The 18,713-nt window shown below is 40.0% G+C and overlaps 1 protein-coding gene across 1 annotated transcript in view; it reads left to right on the top strand.

Annotated features, from left to right (window-relative positions):
• The first annotated feature begins 690 nt into the window (after positions 1 to 690).
• LOC128360544 (calmodulin regulator protein PCP4-like) overlaps positions 691 to 18,713 on the top strand; it is a 32,941-nt gene continuing 14,918 nt past the window's right edge. Inside the window, exon 1 of the mRNA XM_053320989.1 lies at positions 691 to 851. Within this exon, the coding sequence (XP_053176964.1) occupies positions 843 to 851 (9 nt within the window). The 5' untranslated portion in view covers positions 691 to 842. The remainder of the gene's footprint in view (positions 852 to 18,713) is intronic.

Genomic DNA, 18,713 nt, shown 5'->3' with positions numbered 1-18,713 from the left:
GGATAGATTGATGCAAAAGGATTAAACAAGCCCACTCAGAATACTGTATTATTTCTGAAAAATCCCCCGCAGTTTCTCATTTAAACAAGTAATGTAATAAAGTTAAAAAGCACCTCAGTCTCCCTGATGCAATAAATGAAACAGCTTTTGATTGGGAATGCAGCATAGGAAATCTAATTAGTTTATTATACCACAGCACAGCTTTACTATGTATAATTAATTCTGCATCAAATAAAGGAAAAATGACGGGCACACTGTCAAATAAAATAAAATGACTACAGAGTGTAATCGAGACATTTTTATGAACATTACAGTGATGACAGTGGGAAAAGAATCACACAATGTTACTACAAACTGTAAATGGCACTTGGAAAATTGTATACATTTTGAAAGAGAAGATAAAACAATTTTACTTGAGCGCTTCTGTTATGAAATTCACACCCACGCGTTAGTGCACACGCTCAGGTGGGGGTGACAATAGTACATGTTTTTGAAATAACAATTTTCTATCGATGATGCATGAAATATCTCTCAACGCTTCAATTTCTGAGCGGGTGTTCATCAACAGCAGAGAGGAGCTCCGTTTGGCTGATCATAATAAAAAGGGCTTACACAGCATATGAATATTTGAAGGAGTTGGGTGGTGACTTGGGAGACACATTTGCCCACGGCACTCCTATTGGTTTATTGGTGACGTGATGACACGGAGGAGTTGGTCTTAACACTTTATAAAGCTTCTCTGTCCGCGGCGAGCCACTCTTTTAAAGACCACTGTTGCTGAAACTTCTCACTCTCACTCACGCACTGGAAGCAGGCGAGACATCTAGACATCACCGTTCATCATGAGTGAGGTAGGACTATTTTATATTTTCAAAAAGAAGCGTCGGGAATAATCCAATTACGCACGATCCGTGCGCCAATGAGCAGAGTAAAGCATCATAAATGAGATATTTAACATCCCGGCGTACTGCTGTTGTCGACGGATTTTTCATAACTGATAAGATTTCTCATCCCGCATTTACTGTTTCAGTGCGGACACGATTTATTACAGCGTGTCAGATGCTGCACAGCTGCACTGTCAAAGTGTGCCGAGCAGCATCAGCGTAGGAAACACCAGGACGCATCAGTGTGCTGTGGGCTATTCCCTCTAAAGTGACAGTTGATTTACGATAGATAAGGGCTTTTCTTTTCCACTACGATAGATCAGACCTGCTTCATTCTCAGTCATAATTTCAACAATATTTTTGGATGATTTTAGAACAATCACAATATATGAACCGGCTAAGAAGAGAAATGTTGGCAGGAGCGAACAGCTTCAACTCCATGAATAAAAGAGAAGCGTTGCAAAACCAAAAAAAAAAGTGTATCATAGGGAAGAGAGAGAAAACCTGGTGAAATGTTTTTCAGGGGATTTATTTTATTTTACATGTATGCATTGTGTTTGTTAATCCAGTGTGGAAGTACACTCAGGTGATAATAGTAATAACTGTTCTATGTATAACTGTGGATTTATTTATTTATTATCTCATCAAGCATAAATAACCCAGCTGTCCTGGGCATGAGATATCTAATATCACAGGGGGGGTTTACAACTTGCAATGGAAACTGCTGTAAGATTTTTCCACAGCTCAATCCCCCCTTGGTTCCATATAGTCACAGATGTTCAAGCTCCATTCATTTGAAAGTGGGGGGAGGAGGGTATTAATAGCTCTTTTAAAAAAAAACATTTGTTTAATTTTTTATTCTGCACAAACTAAAGTTTATTAATGGGAGCCCTTGGAGTATCCTACTAATGTCAGTATTAGTATTTTCACTTTCGGTAGTTCTGCTGCTAATTGAGGAATATAATGTATGTAATGAGGGTTAGGATGAGAGACATGTATTTTACAAAATATTGCAACATCATAGCAATGCCGTGATGTTTATCTGTATTTTCATGACAGTGTCAGTTGAGTGATACTGTCATACCTTCATCCCAGGGACACCTAATTGTCAGTGTTTGGAACTATTCCGACCCGTCAGCAGCAAGCATTTTCTGCTCAACACAGCAAGAAAGGGGACACCTCGCTTCCAGTTCCTCAGTCTATATAATCTGTAAATTACTATTCAACTCATATCCAATCTCTGCTATGATATAGATTTAATAAAAAATATATTTTTCAGGCAAATAACTTCAATTTCATGCATTTTTGAGACAATCTTGTAGCTGAATTTGCTCATTACTGTTGCCGCTCATCCTTGCCATGCCTGATAAGAAGGGAGATTGAAGAAGGATGATTGCGCTTCTTCTGTGAAATTCTGCTGTGACCGTTTATCACTCAAGCAAGTTGGAGTGTATTCAGCTGTACATTAGTATAGTAGAATAACCAGCACAGCCAAGAGTAACTTACTGTAGGAACATTTGAGTGTAGTTGGAGTTGCGGGAGTAGTTTTGTTTGTGTATGTGTGAATGTGCAGATGTATTAGCTTTTGTGCCTGCATGCATATTTGTGTTTGTGTGTCCCTGTGCATGTGATGAAGTTGGGAAAACATAAATGTATGCACAAAGTTGGCAGTCTGAAATGCTAAAAGTCATTTGGCTCCACAGTGTTTAACAGAAGCAGCGGGTAATCCTCCTCAGACCTGGCACTTCAAATTCAGAGATAACCAGGTGAAAAAAATGCTCAAACGCACCAACAGCAGGTTTCAGGTAGATGCCAGTGCAATCCTGTCGTCTAGTGGGTATGCAGTCTGTCATTACCTCACATGGATGGGTCGCACATCACCGTACTTCCCTGGAAGCTGTTTATAACAAGTCATTCACTAGCTACCTAAATAAAATATGAATAATAGGGTGCACACACACAGCCACACAACAGGAGCTATAACAGCTTTTCAATAATTGAATCCTTCTCCCAGCAGCAAAATCACCTGAGCCTTTTGTTTGGTAATAATGAACAGAGTAAAGATAAGCTGCCATCTCCTGTTGATTAAAGGAGGTGTAATTTTGAAATGTTGAATGTCAAGTTCTGTGCAGAGTTCTCAATCAAAGTCAAGAACGTATTCAATCTCCAAACTTGATCTGAAGCCAGTAACTGAAGCAAAGCAGCTCAGCATGTTCTGGATGGATGAGTCTCGCAGTGGTCAGCACTGCACCGTTCTCCTTTCCTCCCACCAGACTTTCTGCCCTTGTTTACTCCACCTACAACCTTCTCCCCTCATCTACACATAAATGCTTCACACCTACATCTTACATTTTTACTTTTGCTCCTCTGTTTCTTTGTCTCTTAGCAATGAAGCAAGCCAACAACGTAGGAAAAAAAGTTCCTTAAGCTTCTGTCAGTGTGTGCCTGTCAAAGAGGAATGAACAAGCCAAGAAGTGAGACTGAAAAACTGTCATGTGCCCCTGAAGATAGAGAATACCTGACTCAGACACTTTAATACTTTCCTTTTAGAAACAACATAGAGGTTAAGCTACTGACATTATCATCATGACACTGTCCCGCTGTTCCTAGTTTCTGAGGTCTCAATTTTGAACCCTAACCCTCCTACGTTACAGTGGAACTTAATGATATTTACAGATGTGATGTAGAACCCCTGACATTAAATCAAACCATCATCAGAAAAGACCATTTCACAGTAGACAGTTGGAGTCATTGTAGAAAAGAAGAAGCACAGGTGCAACCAATAGTATTGATGAGGCATGCACACTTTCTGAGCTCTGGACATGGCACAGAGTGTAATGCAGCTATAATTAATGATTTTAATCATACCTGTGCTCTTCCTGACATGACTTGTTAAACTATATAGTGTCAAAATAGCCTGTTAGACTCAAAACGATATTGAAAATTAACTAAAGCAACAACTGATGTCAAACCCAAAGAAAACCATAAAGAAACTTCAACCATTTTCCACAAAACTGCAAGGACACACCCACAAAATGTTATCTTTTGCTGTAGGTGGACACAGTGGTTCTATAAGTTTGCAATGAAGAAGCAACTGAGTTTAAAAGAGTTGCAGCACATTTCATGGAACATTTTCCAAGGATGCTTGAACTCATGTTGACTCACGAGTATTTTCAGACTATAAAATTGCACACTGCTGTTGAATTCTTGCAGTCACTGACTCATAACTAAGCCGTCTTCAAGCCAAAACAACTCATAGAGCAATCTTTAGCTTCTGTAGCTTCCTACAAGACTTAGTTTTTCTGTCACTGTCACATCAGCCCTGTCAGTGCAGAGCCAGCACTCATTTCAGACTCTGAAGACAGCATCTTAATGAAGTCAAAGATATTCTTAGATTTTATTGATCTTATCATGGCACCTCCCATCCATATTCTGCTCTGTGCTAATTAACATCAAAGCAGCGTTGCTGTATACAGCTGTAACTTTACATACCAACACAGATAGAAAGTATTTATGTGATTGTATGTCCAGGCATTTACATTCTTGCCTTTGAGTTTGGAAATTGATTAGAACTTTTTTCCCCAACCATTCATTTTTATGGCATACAACATTTGGAATGGACATAAATGCTAATTAGCTTGATCAGATCTTAGCATAAACTTAGCCTTGATTGGCTGCCAGATCATTACTGCAAGTACCAGCTTCTCTGGAGATTTAGAGTCGCCAATGATATATAAAAAAGAGCTTTTAGTTATGTGGATGACTGTAGTGAGAAATCATATGCGGTATTCAGGCTACTTTGAATTAGCTCTGCTTTACTTTGAACTCAACAGCCCATAGACAGGAAACATAAATATGACAGAGAAAGCTGTTTAATCCACTTTAAGCAGAGACTGAAATTTCTCTAAGTACTTGGACTAAAATAACCCTGACCAGTGAAATAACGATGAGGTCATCACATTAATTCTCTGCACAAATGAGGCAAAGCTGAATTGCTTCACAGTTTTCAGGAGACTTTTGCTTATTTAGCAAAACATACACGTACTGAACTGCCACGAATGCCATAATTACTGCTGGTATGTAGGCACCTGTTCTCTCTCTTTTTTTCTGGCACCTTTGAATTTCACTCAGTAAACTTTCCTTCAGTTGTGCTGTTGTTTGCCCAATGCATTTCTGTACACACAACAGTTGGACAGAACGCCACCACACTAAACTGTTAATATATTGTCTCTTGTGGAAGGCTGTTGGAACTGAACACATTTAATTGTATCTGACAACTCTTTAAAACAGTGACAGTTCACCCTCCAGTTGTCTTCTGTAATGCAGGACTGACATCTTCACACATCCTCATCCTCCCAGCCCTCAAATTGGCTGTTATTCATGAGGCCCTTACGGTAGAACTGACGTAGGAACTACAACTTAAGTTGTTGTAAATCCACTGTGTTAATGTCTCTGGACAAAATTATATTTGCTGCAGTTTGATGCATTATTTTTATTAAAAGAAGTGAACACCTTTCATCTCAGGGTTCAAGCATTTCTTCTCTATCCAATTTAAAAACTGACATCAGCAAGTTTCTCATGATTACCATGAGGTGCTTAATCCACAAAATACACCCTGTATCTGAGGGGAGGAATCTGCATTTATGCTTTGCAAAAGCCAAAAGTCCTGTCCTCATCTCTCCAGATTGTTACAGCTACAACAGGAACTGGTCTGCTGCTACAGTCAAATATCAAGCAGCTTCAAAGCATGTTCTGCAGGATTAGAGGACTTTTGTGGATTGTGTAGATCTGTTGTGTTGCGGCCTCCGACATTATCGGCCAGATTCTCATTCACTATAAAATGGGCAGATGGATCACACTTTGAGAGATTGGCTTGGCTTTTTAAAAGCTCTAAAATGCAAACTTGCAGAAACCCGCCCTCAGTTGTGATTTATTGTTGTCAGTCTGTCACATCACTCTGTTACTGCTGTTGTAATGGACTGTAGTGACTGACTGCAGTAAAATCATTTTGATGGTGTTATTCCTCTACAGATGTTTGTTCCTTACAAGTAGCTTTAATATGGACAGTTACACCTGTAATTCTTTGCCACATTGGTGGTGTGGCCCAAGTTGGTCACTTGGACCATCACTTTGGTCCAGAATAAAGTATCTCAACAACTATTGTCCAGTTCTTGGTCTAAAAATCATTTGTTTTTAAATAATGATTCTCATCGGCCTCAGTTGCAATTTGTGTTTAGCGAATGTTTGCATGGTAACACCCAAAACTACAGTAATGTCAAAATGGTGAGCATTCTCTTCTAATGTGAGCATTTAGCTAAAAGCGATACTGCATGCAAAAAACTGAAAACTTTCTGCCAAAAACCGAATGGAATTAGCCTAAAGATGGCATGACTGTAAAGGAGAGACTGGTGGATACTCATAGAACCCATTTACATTTAGATATCTTGAGGTGAGAGGTCAAGGGACTCTTTTGAAAATGGCCATGCCAGTTTTTCCCTTACTAGAATTTAGCCTAACTAAGGGAAGCGTCCTTCCCTCCCTGACAAGCTAGCAGGACATGGTTGGTGGTACCAATAGATGCCTTAGGCTGTCTAGTTTCATGTGAATCCAGTATCGCCACTCTATCTTCTTCCTAATAAACTACAGTAGTGCCATTAATGTATTTATTGTCTTCATATTGATTCATATCAGATTTATTTTCCTTTGTGAGTATAATCAACAAGTACTCTATCAACCAACGCAATTTTTATCAACAGCGAAGAAATGAATGGCAATTTTCTCAACCGCAGGATCATAAATCACTTGTATTGGTGCTAAACGCACAACAAAACTATTACACACTGGGGTGTTTAAGTGACTGGTATGAAAAAAGTTTGTCTTATTATTATGCAGTCATAAATTCACAAGCTGTGTACACAGGACCAATGGGAGCCTGTTCTTCGGTTGCATGAATTGTGTCTTGCAGAGGCAATACACGATGTAAAGTGAATCAATAAAGTAAATTGACATCTTTATTAAGCCTGTTGCTTTGGTGAAGTGCTTTAGAGGATGTTTACAAAGCTCTTTTCGTCCAGTGGCTGATAGATGAGCCTTCTTCAGATGAAACGACAGCTACTACAGCTAAGATCTCTTTAAGCATCTGCTTTTGCTGTGGATAGAAAATTGTGACAAATTTAGAATGACATTAAATTAGTTATAAATTGAAAATGAATCAAATGTGTTATTCCTATCCTAACCCTAAACAGTCTGCCTAAACCTAACCAATCCAACCAACTAAGACCATTCAGAGGCAAAGTTGGGAAAGCAAAAATTTGGCTACCGGCTGGTTTCACACAGCCACGCTCCACACAGCTCAGAAGAAATCTGCAAATTTCCAAAAAAACGTATACTTATATTTAAAAGGAATATATTAACAGTTACATGACTAAAATTACAGTAGCTTTTAGTCATGCATACCCAGTATCCCTTGTGGGCCAATAAAGATATTTGAGCGCCAAACACACGTCAGGATGGTGAACATTACATCATTTCCTCAGCCTCAAATCTGAGGGGAAACCAATCATTGCTGGTTGACACATCACTACCAGTGATACTGTGCAATGCAGAGAGATTTATCTGGTGGTGATACGCTTAATCAGCGTTTTGTGAACTCATTTGGCAAAGGCTTAAATGTAATGGACATTAATTTACTGTGTATGTAAAAGTCCCACACTTCAGCTCTAAGCGACGTCAGCAATAGTGCATTATGCGTGCATGATTCAGTCATTCACCTCATAAAATGAGTGCATGGGGAAGGGCTGAATTAGTGGAGCAACATTCCTGCAGCACGCTGCAAATTTACCTCCCACAAAATCATTACAGCATCACACTCCACAGATTTGAGGCTGGAGATAGCACACTGGGGACTGCAGGGGTCTGCAGGCCGATCTATTTAGTAAGAAGGTTGCAGAAACAGGTTTGTGACTGCAGGGTCTCCTGTTTGAATATCTGAACAAATGAAAAAATCTTTGCAGATGCAAATATGTAACCTGTTTTAGTTGGTAAAACTTCAATTGCAATCAGAATTAGACTTTGTTTTTACAGTGAATTTGTTTTTGAAAATGCATAAAAGGCTGTGTTATCTGTCCTATCTGGTAAATACAAATGGCTTGATAAAACTCATGATCTTATATCATGTGAATATGTTGTTGACAAATCAATAAATTTGACCTTTTTTTAATGTTTTACTGCATTTGGACTGTAATCACTGCTGGTCACATGGTAGAAGAAGTGAGAACAAGACATTAGATTACAGTGAAACTACATTTGGGCACAATTCAAATGTGAATCTCAGTGTCAGATCATACTTAGCGTACATGTTAAAGAAGAAGAATGAGAGTAAAAATGGCTCCTAAATATGATTAAATTTGACAGCAGGGATGCAGAGCTTAATTATAAGATTTTCTGGTAATTTTGAGGTTTAAGTCATAAAGAGAATTTTAATTTAAGACTGACCTGCCTCTTAAATATCCAGAATATCAATATGGTGATCCATATGATAATGGTTATTTTGTTGGAGTTCCTAGCTTGGTCCTAATAAACACTTCAGAAAAACTGTGAAGTAAAGAGCACAAGATCAGTTATTAGCCAAACTTTATTCACTTAAACTGTGTCTTTGGACTGGTGGTAGCTCACTAAACACAAAATATATCTGAATAAGTATCAGATGGAATCACTTAAACTCTGTTTCTTTATAAATTCTGCAACACACTCATGTCCTGCAGGTCTTTTCTATCACTGTCTTTTCTCAAAGCGACTCTGTCACAAACCCCTCTCGACTGAGCAGGCAAAAGCCGGAAGCCAACACATGCCCTCTGCAGATGTCACTAGAAATTCATTGCAGCCTTTGAGGAATTGTTTTATAAGCCATTGCTTCACAGCCACATTTAAACATGAGGGAGTGCATTTGCAGGCAAAGCATGCTGTTTGCTTTATTATTTGTCAGAAGAAGGAAAAAGTGCAGATCAACCCTTTAAACTGTGCTCATGATCCTGAATCTACAGTTCCTTCTCTCACAGGAAGACCGACAACTCATTTGTCCTTTTTCTTATTCAAAGAGTAGAAGAAGTGGTTTGGCCTTATGTTCTTTCTGCTTGAATTGTCTGTGGCCTACTTCTGCTTTTTTAAATTCTTAATGGCCATTGAGTGTGGCAGGGAACTCTTGGACTGTGCAAGCTGCCAACTCTTAAAATAACTCCAGAAACAAATGACAAGATTATTAAATTATTTTCGTAATTCTTTACCCTTCACTGTCACCACCGTTCTACTGTAATTACTAAGTTATACAATATGAAATTGAGTGGTGTTGAGGAACCCACAACGCAAAGGATGTATTCGTTGAATGGTATCCAAGCTGAACATTATCACATAAAATACCTAGTTATCCCTTCCCTGGGAATATGTGATGTAGTTTCTGTTTGACAGTCTCTGGTGGGACAGCACAAGCCGAGGACAGATTTATCATTCCTCATAATTAGGGTCTTAATTTGAACACCTTGCTCTTTTCAGTTCATTGGCAAAGCTGCTCTCCTGCTGCCTGGCCCACAAACCAGACAGGAGCGTTATCTGGGTCGCCTGGTTATGTAGTGAGCACTCGTTGGGTCACGTGGGTCCCCTCACAGATGATGGGCGCTTGGCACTGGATGGGGAGCAATAGAGTCGCCAGCCAACAGCCTGGCCCCCCTCTAAACAAGCCTGCCTCCCTGGGTCTCAGCTCTCAAGCCCAAAATGGTCGGTGATGCTGAGCCAGATGAAGAATCTGAAGCCAAAACATCAATCATCAGATTATGCCAGCCGTGCTTATGAATGAGCTATCATAGATTAACAAACTAAGAAGCTTTCGGGATCATCAATATTGATTTTCTCATTCTCATCTGCTGCTACTGGTGAGGTGCTTCAGTTTCATGCACCAGAGATAAGCTTGGAAACTACAAGAAACTGGCATCATAAAATATCTTCAGCTTTCAGCTTTTTGCAGGAGGAAGAAGAACCAGTGCAGGATGTAAATGGGGTCAATGATTTAGAAGGAGTAGGTCTTGATATCAGAAATAATAAATATGCAGTTGACACAACAATTTCAACTCTGTATCCATTTAACTTTCAACTGTATGACATGGTCTTTATCAGCAGATACAATTTCCTCAGTTTATTGAGAAATTATTGTGAGCACCACCAGGATTTCTTGTCGATGTTGCCCTAAAACAGGTTGTCCACCTTGGAAACAGTAGTAGACAAAACTGCTGAGAGATGTTCAAAGGCCACAGATGTGAGTGGTATCCATCTTTTCAACTAACTAACTAACTCAGTCACTCAGTCAGTCACTCACTCACTCAGTAAGCGCATTTCCAAAAATGTTAGTATTCCTGAACTCTAGTCCTCAAAAACAAATTGTTTATGTTCCTGTACAAAGGAAACTTTTAGTAAAAACAAGTGTTGCTATCTCACCTAATTGGCAGAGTTTTTATTGCTATTTAAGTAAAAACCGGATCCTCACACTCACGACATGATAAAATATGTTGTAGGTAGAAGTATTTTAACTTCCAGCTTCTGTAAATCAGCTGACTGATTGAATCAAACACCAGACTGATCACAGGGAACTCCCTCATAGATTTATTGGCCTGCTGGTTATTTTGTTGCCCCTTTCATCCCTGCAACATGCTCTGTGGCAACATGCTTCACAATCCCAAAGTGAGCAGACCAATCCCCAGAGACAGGCGACACCCACACTAATGAAAGAAACGCTGAAAAATGTAATCTTGCCAATTTCAAGCCTCATTAAGTTGTGTTACAGATGAGACTTTGAAAAAAATATTTGAAGAGGAGCTTTAATGTGTATTATCCCCTCCCTGCTTCTCTTTCCCTCTCTCATCTCTCCTCACAGAGGAAACTGTTGTAAATTAAAGTTGTTTTTTTAACCACAGCACCAGCTGTATTAAGATGAAAACAAATGATATTTTTTCTATAGAGGTCATTTGTTGTGTTATGATTTCAGGCTTTTCTGGGCCATGAAGGCATTAGTATTTCTTGGCTGTGTCTACTGCATTATATGAGCTGAGGGTTTTACTGCTGCATTGCAAAAATCCCCCAAAATAATGTTAGATTAAAAAAAAAAAACAACAACAAAAGAAGTTTGCATAAGTCAGTATGAGAGTTTTGATGAGAGCTTTTCCAGGGACAGCTCCTTGGTAGCATGACAGCTGGCCTGCTTTTGCTTAGGCTCATAATTTTACCAGAAGCCCTCCTCAACCTGAACCTCAGAGGAATAAGAAGAAGGCAAAACAACTGCATATCTCACACACTGACAGGCGTGTGCATCGTGTGGAGGGGGCTTGACAACGGCTGCTGTTGTATGTATGAGACAGAGAGCAGAAGAGTAGTTTTGATTTGCAAAAATTCAGTTAATATGAAAAAACGTCTGTGTATGTGTGTGTGTGTGTGTGAAGAAGAGGAGGGAATCATCTTCAATGTCAGGGGCTGACAACTGTTCACTTCAGCAGAGTGCCACCTCAGTAGTCCTGGCTGCCACTGAGGAAATGGGAAGTGTGCAGCTGAGTTTCTGTGCCTTATGGTTCATAAGGAGGGGCGTGCCAGCACCCAACAGCTGATGATTATGACAAACAAATCAGCAACCCATCCCCCGACTGACTCGCTCTACCTGTCCCTAAGGCTCCTCTGAAGAGTAAAGCCATCGCCACACTTGACCTGTAGATAGTAAACGATACTGCCACCATCTCAGTGCCATTCCCTCACCTGCGCTCAGCATGAGGATTAACATTAAAATTGCATTATTAGGCAAGACAAGGCAAGGCAGTTTTATTTATATAGCGCATTTCATACACAATGGCAACTCAATGTGCTTTACATAAAACAGAAAAACATGTAATTTGAGAAACATTAAAACATACAATTAACCCCCCATCCCCCACACTAATACTAAAAACAAAATACAGAAAAATAGAAAGAGAGAAATAATATGCTAGAATAGAGCATTAAATTAAAAGTTATTAGCAAGTATATTCCCTGAACAGACTGTGCATTTTAGCATAGCAACTGCTGTTGATTGGCTTAATAAGAAATTAAAAATCTAGCTTAATTTATGATTAAATACTGGGATGCCATTTTCACAATCCCAGAGACTGCAGAAGTGGGTTTTAGGCAAGTGCCATGGGTGTATATCTGGACTGGCAGTGTAGATACATTTAAACCTCAACTCATGCCTCTCTGTTTCTTGCAAATAGCTTTCTTTCTCTTCTAATTACTGTGGTCAAACTACTGTCACAAAAGAAAGGTCCCAGGAAAAGTCAGTAATTATGTTTCATGGTAATTACTGACCTTTGTGCACCACTGCAACAGCAAGAACCCACCCATTTCCTCCTCACTTTCAACATACTGCGTGCTGCCTGCTCAACAAAAAGAAAGAAAATCCAAAAATCTGCAGTGGGGAGTTATTGACCCAGCACTGATTTGGCAAAGTTTCAGTATGCCCTGTAGCCGTTATGACAGTATGGTTTATGTAACTGCCAATAGAGCTCAAACAGATGAGTGGTCTGTAGCACACAGCTTTACACACACACAGACACACACATACTAAAAAAAATACTTGTAGTAAAGAGCATGCACAGACACACTCCCACTACCTGCACAGTGAGGATGAGCAGGCTGATTTCAGAAGAGCTGAAGAGGCAGGAGGAGAGGGAGGTTAGAGGATCAAAAGGGAAACAGTGTTTCACCGTCCAGGCTTTCAGCGGAGAACCATCCTCCGTGCGCTCAACATCACCTTTTAGAGGCAGCAGCAGCACAGTTACACAAATGATACGAACATGTCACTGTCATGGAAACAGGGAGGCATCTTGTTTCCCACCAACATGTATCCCTCTGAATCAGTGTGCTAAACTGTCAAGATGTTGCTATGCACCAGTGAGACTGAAGACATTTCAGTCACTGCACAAGACCTAAAAATGAAGTAGTTTGGAGATGGAAAATCACATAAATATCGGGTGTTGCACCCGATATTTATGCGTCTAGCATCCTCTTCTGCATGGCAGATAACTGAGTTTGGTTCAGAGTGAGGAATATAAAGACTTGCTCTCAGCAGAGTGAAAGGAGGTGGATGTTTTAAAGGATTCTCCCTCACCATCCCCCGACGAATGCCTAATCAGAGATAAAAACATATTTACATTTCTCTGATGTGCAATGTGCTTACAGTATATGCACACTGGATCTTCTGTTATTCTGCTTGACTCACCCTTAGTGTCTGTGCATGCCTATTTTCTTCCCTGTACGTGTGTGTGTGCGCATGTGTGTGTTTATATTTTCCCCTTGAAGTATCCTAATTGAAAGCCTGGAGGCACACATTTTGATGCAGCCTCTGTGGAATTTTCAGGGTTATGCTACAGTAGCCGAGCTGTTTGTGTGTGTGTGTGTTTCACATGCACACAAAAACACACACATGAGAACACTGTTTGTTGACCTTGTGCCCTTCTGAGTCTGTTAATGATTAATGAGAGGCCCACTATGTATCTCTGTTCTCCATCTCCCTTGTCAACATCATGTAATTACTGTTTTTTCTCAACCTGATTGGTTTCTCATCTGTTTGCTTCTCTGTCTCACAGTGTGTGAAATCGGGTGTGCGCATGTGTCCTGATGTGTTCACAGGTGTTCTGATTTGTTCACCAGTGTTATAATGTGTGCGTGTGTGGGTTTTCATGTGCCTGTTTATCTGCGGAGTGAGGATAGCCCCTTTCCCCCTCGGTAATCTCACTCATCGAGCTGCTGTTATTGCAATTTACAGTTGGCGCAGCCCCAGAGCTGCTCAGCCGTAATGCTTCCTCCTCTCCGCTGCCCTCAGGAGTGTTATAGCTCCTCACCAACTCTGCACAGAACCAAGCACTCTCGTCATAAACTCAATTACCTCAAGCCACGACTTGCATTTACGCCAAATTGCAATCTGTGAAACCCTACCTCTGTTCTGAGCGTAATATTATGATTGTCATCGCTAAGCAGCTCCTACAGTGATGGAGTCTCAGAGGAGAGATTCAAAGGTTTCTAATGGTTCCACAGCTTTCATGTTCACTCTAACGTTATTGTTCATAGTACTTTTATGCAGGCTTATCTGCTGTTATGGTCAACAAAAATCTACAATCATTGGTTTTATGAAACATTTAAGTGATTCTCAAGAGGTGTTCAGAACATGAACAAATTCAATACAGTCTACACGTATATTGAACCTAAATTGTCAATGCCTGAAAACATTCACTTTTTGCTTTGGAGCTGTTCTCACCTAGGACTTATTAACATTACTTACATAGGCCTACTGAATTAAACAAATCAATTTGAACTCCACGATTGATAGAAAAACTATGCTATAAATAACTATTGATTAACCAGTTAAGATATTTCACAAATGTTAAACATTGCTCCAGCCTCTAAATTCCAGCCTTAAAATTCACATTTGAAAAGCTAAGTGGCAGCCCACAAGTAATGTTTAAGTCGGTAGCATTTCAGTATCCAGGTTGCCAGTTGCAGATAATGTCTGATGTTACAAAACCAAAAAAGCCTCGTTATGACTCTTACATACATTGTGACAATTTGAGAAACAAAACAAGGGTATGTATAGGAGAGGCCTTTGAAAGATGGAGACGACTGAAAATGTATGGAGTCAGACAACTCTACACCGCTGTCTCTGTCACACAGGAGAGGAGCAGCTAACTCACTGTGTGTGTGTGTGTGTGTGTGTGTGTGTGTGTGTGGTGTGTGTATGTGTGTGACGGTGACGCTCTCCTTTGCTCTCAGACAGTCTGTTCAATGTGGGAATACTACAACTTTATTCCGCCTCCCTGTTATTTATAGAAGTTCAAAACACTGAATGGAGGACAGAGTTGCTCCGTCAGAGAGCGGCAACAAGACGATGTTGTGTTAACTGTGGTGGAGTGAGGTAGAGAGGATGAAGAGGGAGACACGTTATTTTCTGATTGTTTCACACACATTAGCCGGTCAACTTACAGTGTGCAGACATCCGAACTCTCTCGGAAGTTCCAGGAGTCTCCCGCATATTGATAGCATCTCCATGACGCCCGCAAATTAGACGTATTTGGAGTGAACGAGCAAGAGCGCGCACTAGAGAGTGACAGCGTGTGTGTGTGTGTTTGTGTGACTATAAATGCAGCATGTGTGAGATCAAAGCGTCCTTATAACGTTGTGTTGCCGCTGATTAGACCGATCACACCCCCCGCCCCCAGACAGACACCTACAGTAGTGTAATCCCCCCCCCCCCCTTCGGAATGGACCTCCCTGAAATGTCTTTCTTCAGGTAGGGATGTCTGACTGTGGGTCTGCATTGTGTATGTTGCGCTAGTCTCGTGCGTGTGCAGGATCACGTCCAACAACTGGCAACCCGCGTTAACGTAAACTCTGGGAGGAGGGGGCGAGGAGTAACAGCTCTCTCAAGTGTTTTGAACGTGGGCTGCAGTACCATTTCTAAACACTTGGTGTCAGAGTTACATACTTGAACTTTAAGTTTTGTACTTTTAATGGGATAAAACAAACAATGCCATAATATGTTATGAAGAATTTTTTTCTGACAAATGACTATTCTAGGTGATGATGTACAAGTTAATCAATAATCACAGTCAAAATGAGTTGAAGTCCCACTCATTAGAATCCAAAATATTGCCTTAACAACACCATGTGTGATCGCTTGCTGATGTTTTGACGTGCTTGAAGTGCTTCAAAGTCACTATGAATCTATGTACTGAACTCAGCAAAGAGATGAATCATTTCCACCTGTGCTCTTACCCACCAAACTAAATAAGGACAGACCTTACAGTTGATGTTTTTTTTAAGATACAAGATTATCACTAAACAGCTTCTATTTAACAACACACTAGCATGACAGAACAGTGATTCAGGTATGAATGTTATCATAACATGAAGACCTTTTGTCTTTAACAAATGGATCAAGCTGATGCTTTTGAAACTACTCACGAGAATGGTAAAATGACACAATTGCCAAACTACAGTATGTAGCCTTTGCAGTGGTTTGTGCTTGTGTAACATAATATTAATCGATGTTGCAACCATGCTGCAATGTTGCAACATTATATCTCCAAAAGCAACCATGAATAACCTAACCAGATGAGCTGTAGGGCAGTTTTGTTTGAAGAGAGGGCTTATGTGGTGCCGAGCAGGCTGACCGGTCTCCTCTCGCTCACTCAGCTGGTGCTAGTTTTTGGAAGGCAGATTATCGTGTTGTGAAGGAGCAGCTTTGGTGGTTCCAGTGCAGACACCAGTTCATTTCATGGCCATTACAAGAGGCTGATGGAGAGACTGAGCACTTCCCTTTGAACTTGGATTAGTAACAGGGAAGAACAAAACACTGCTCTTATCTGGCTCTGATATTTGTTTGGAGCTGCAGGGGGGCTTGAAGAGAGCTCATCTGTGTAACTGTAATGTGAAACACCACAAAGCAATTTGATAAGTCGTTTTACTTCAGGTTCTTTTCTGATAGGCAAATGAAAGGAGAGCTCAGGTATCCTTATGATTTGCAGGTAAACATACACTGCATTGTTACATGCATACATCTGTAAGTAGCTCCAAGTAATGATTTATTTATTTACAAAATTCAGAATTGCATCAAAGACCAGCCTCAAATTAGATGCGTCTTCCCAAAAGGCGCGGGTGTGTTGTGCTCTGAGCTCGTGAGGACACTTCAAACCCCTTCACCACCCATCCCTCTCCCCAGCATCAAAGCGCAGCACGCGCTGTTTGAAATTCATTGAAAGCATTGGATTAATAATGCAGAAAGAGAAGCTCAGAAAAGAGGACACATAGTACGATGCCTTCTCGACTCCTCAGCTATTAAAGCATGGAAACCCTTCTGACATGACCAAATTGGAAACCTTTGAACGAGCGGGGAATAGCTGTATAAAAGGTTGTGGTGAAAGAAGCTGGAGTTAAATCCCCCAGGAGGCAGCCAGATGCACGTTACCTAAATGCAACCATTTCCTTCCTCTGTTCTGTTACTGTACTGAATCCCCAGTGCTTTCCTTCTGAAATTGTTCAGAATGGAATGAAATATGAAATGCTTCATTGAAATACAGTTAAATAATAATAAGCCTTACCTACACAGCACTTTCGTTTTCTCAGAGTTAACAAAATGCTAAAATGCAAAAAAACAAGACAAAGGATATGAAGGATCACACAGAGCTGATACAATGTTTCTATCTCCTCATACTCTACTAAAGTGTTGCTGTGTATCAAACATTAAATTATCATTACTGTTTGACATCCTAGGAAACACGCAATTTGCTTTTTATTGACCTATTCCACTCCCATTGCTCTGTCTCAAGATTTGTTTACAGTCTTTAGCTAAGCTAAGTGTGTATCAACCCTCTTAATGAACTCTTGGTATGAAGGCAAATGAGCCAAAATCTTTGAATCTGGTTTCTGTTCACTACCATCTGGCTCTAGAAACTTGTTTGACTGCAGACAGGAAACCGAATTGCTGCAGTCCTGCATCTCCCTTCTTGTTTTTTCTTCTTTTTTCTCCAGAGAAGAAGAGACAGTCACAGAGTTGATTCTGGTCATTTATCTTCCTAATGCCAAAGCTTGTATAAGTACATCTTAACTGCAAAGGGAGATATTGATCCTCCTTTCCACTCCTCTTCATCCCTCATTTCATAACAGAAAAATCATCACAGCTCCCACCCAGGCTGTGCATATGAAAATACAAACTGACAACCTGTCTGCCAGACAGCGATAATTCTTGCAGTAATTTCATATGAGAGATATTTTTTTTCACCTCCACAAACATTGACACTTTCAAATTTACACACATTAATTGTACGGGGACTCTCAAGCCCCAAACCTCCTCTAAAATGGTATGTGGTTTGAGATGGAAACCATAAACACGACAAAAAATGCTATTAAGAAGATCAATTTTACATCACAATCTTGTTTCAACAGTTTCTGGGAGTTTTCACAGGGGAACAGTTTCCTCTGGGTTCTTACTTTTAAATGTATGCACATATTGAATGCTTTTGTAAGGTCTGTGGCAGTGACAGAGTGTTGGAGTGTTAAAGTTGTTGCACTCCCTCTTCCCACCGAATCCCATCTGTTCTTGTTTGTGGCTGTGAAGATAAATGGGCCACCAAGACGGTCCCAAACACAGGCTTTGGGACGTCATTTATAACAGGGATAGCTAATGCTGAATTAATTATCATTGGCAGCAAACAAGAGGACCATTTGATGCTATCAGGTTTATTTCTGTGGTGAGCAGCACACATTTCTCTTAAGTTCTTAAAACAGGTGAAAACATCTAAACAAGTAATACTTCTTGGAAATGTTTTTATTCAACAGTTCATTTGTGGGATGTTTTTTCACAAAGAATGGTGCAATTTGTCCAATTCTGAAAGGAAAATAGTTCTTCTTTAACTTCTTTAAATTGTCATTTTTTTGTGTCAAACTACATATTAGTATGTTCAATTCTTACAAATTTTCAAGTCTTTCCTGTAAACTGCATTGGCAGATTTAGTCACATATTTAAAGGAAAAAGGCTTTAAAGGATTAAACTACAGATAAAAATGACTTGATAAGGAGATGTATTCAGTGTAACGTGACAATCAGTATTCTGAATTTAACGACTATATTATATGCATAATAATTCAGTATTTCCTCTTCAATAAGCCTTTTAGGGTCATGTTTTAATATGTTCAAGATTTACATTCATACAATTTCTGATAGTCTCTGTATGATATGTCAGAGAGAACCAGAAATAATACTACCCAGCTTAAA

The sequence above is a fragment of the Scomber japonicus genome, chromosome 6 (assembly GCF_027409825.1).
Source record: "Scomber japonicus isolate fScoJap1 chromosome 6, fScoJap1.pri, whole genome shotgun sequence".
NCBI classification, from domain to species: domain Eukaryota; kingdom Metazoa; phylum Chordata; class Actinopteri; order Scombriformes; family Scombridae; genus Scomber; species Scomber japonicus.
The sequence above is the reverse complement of the archived record's forward strand: the minus strand, read 5'-3'. Positions and strand labels throughout refer to the sequence as shown.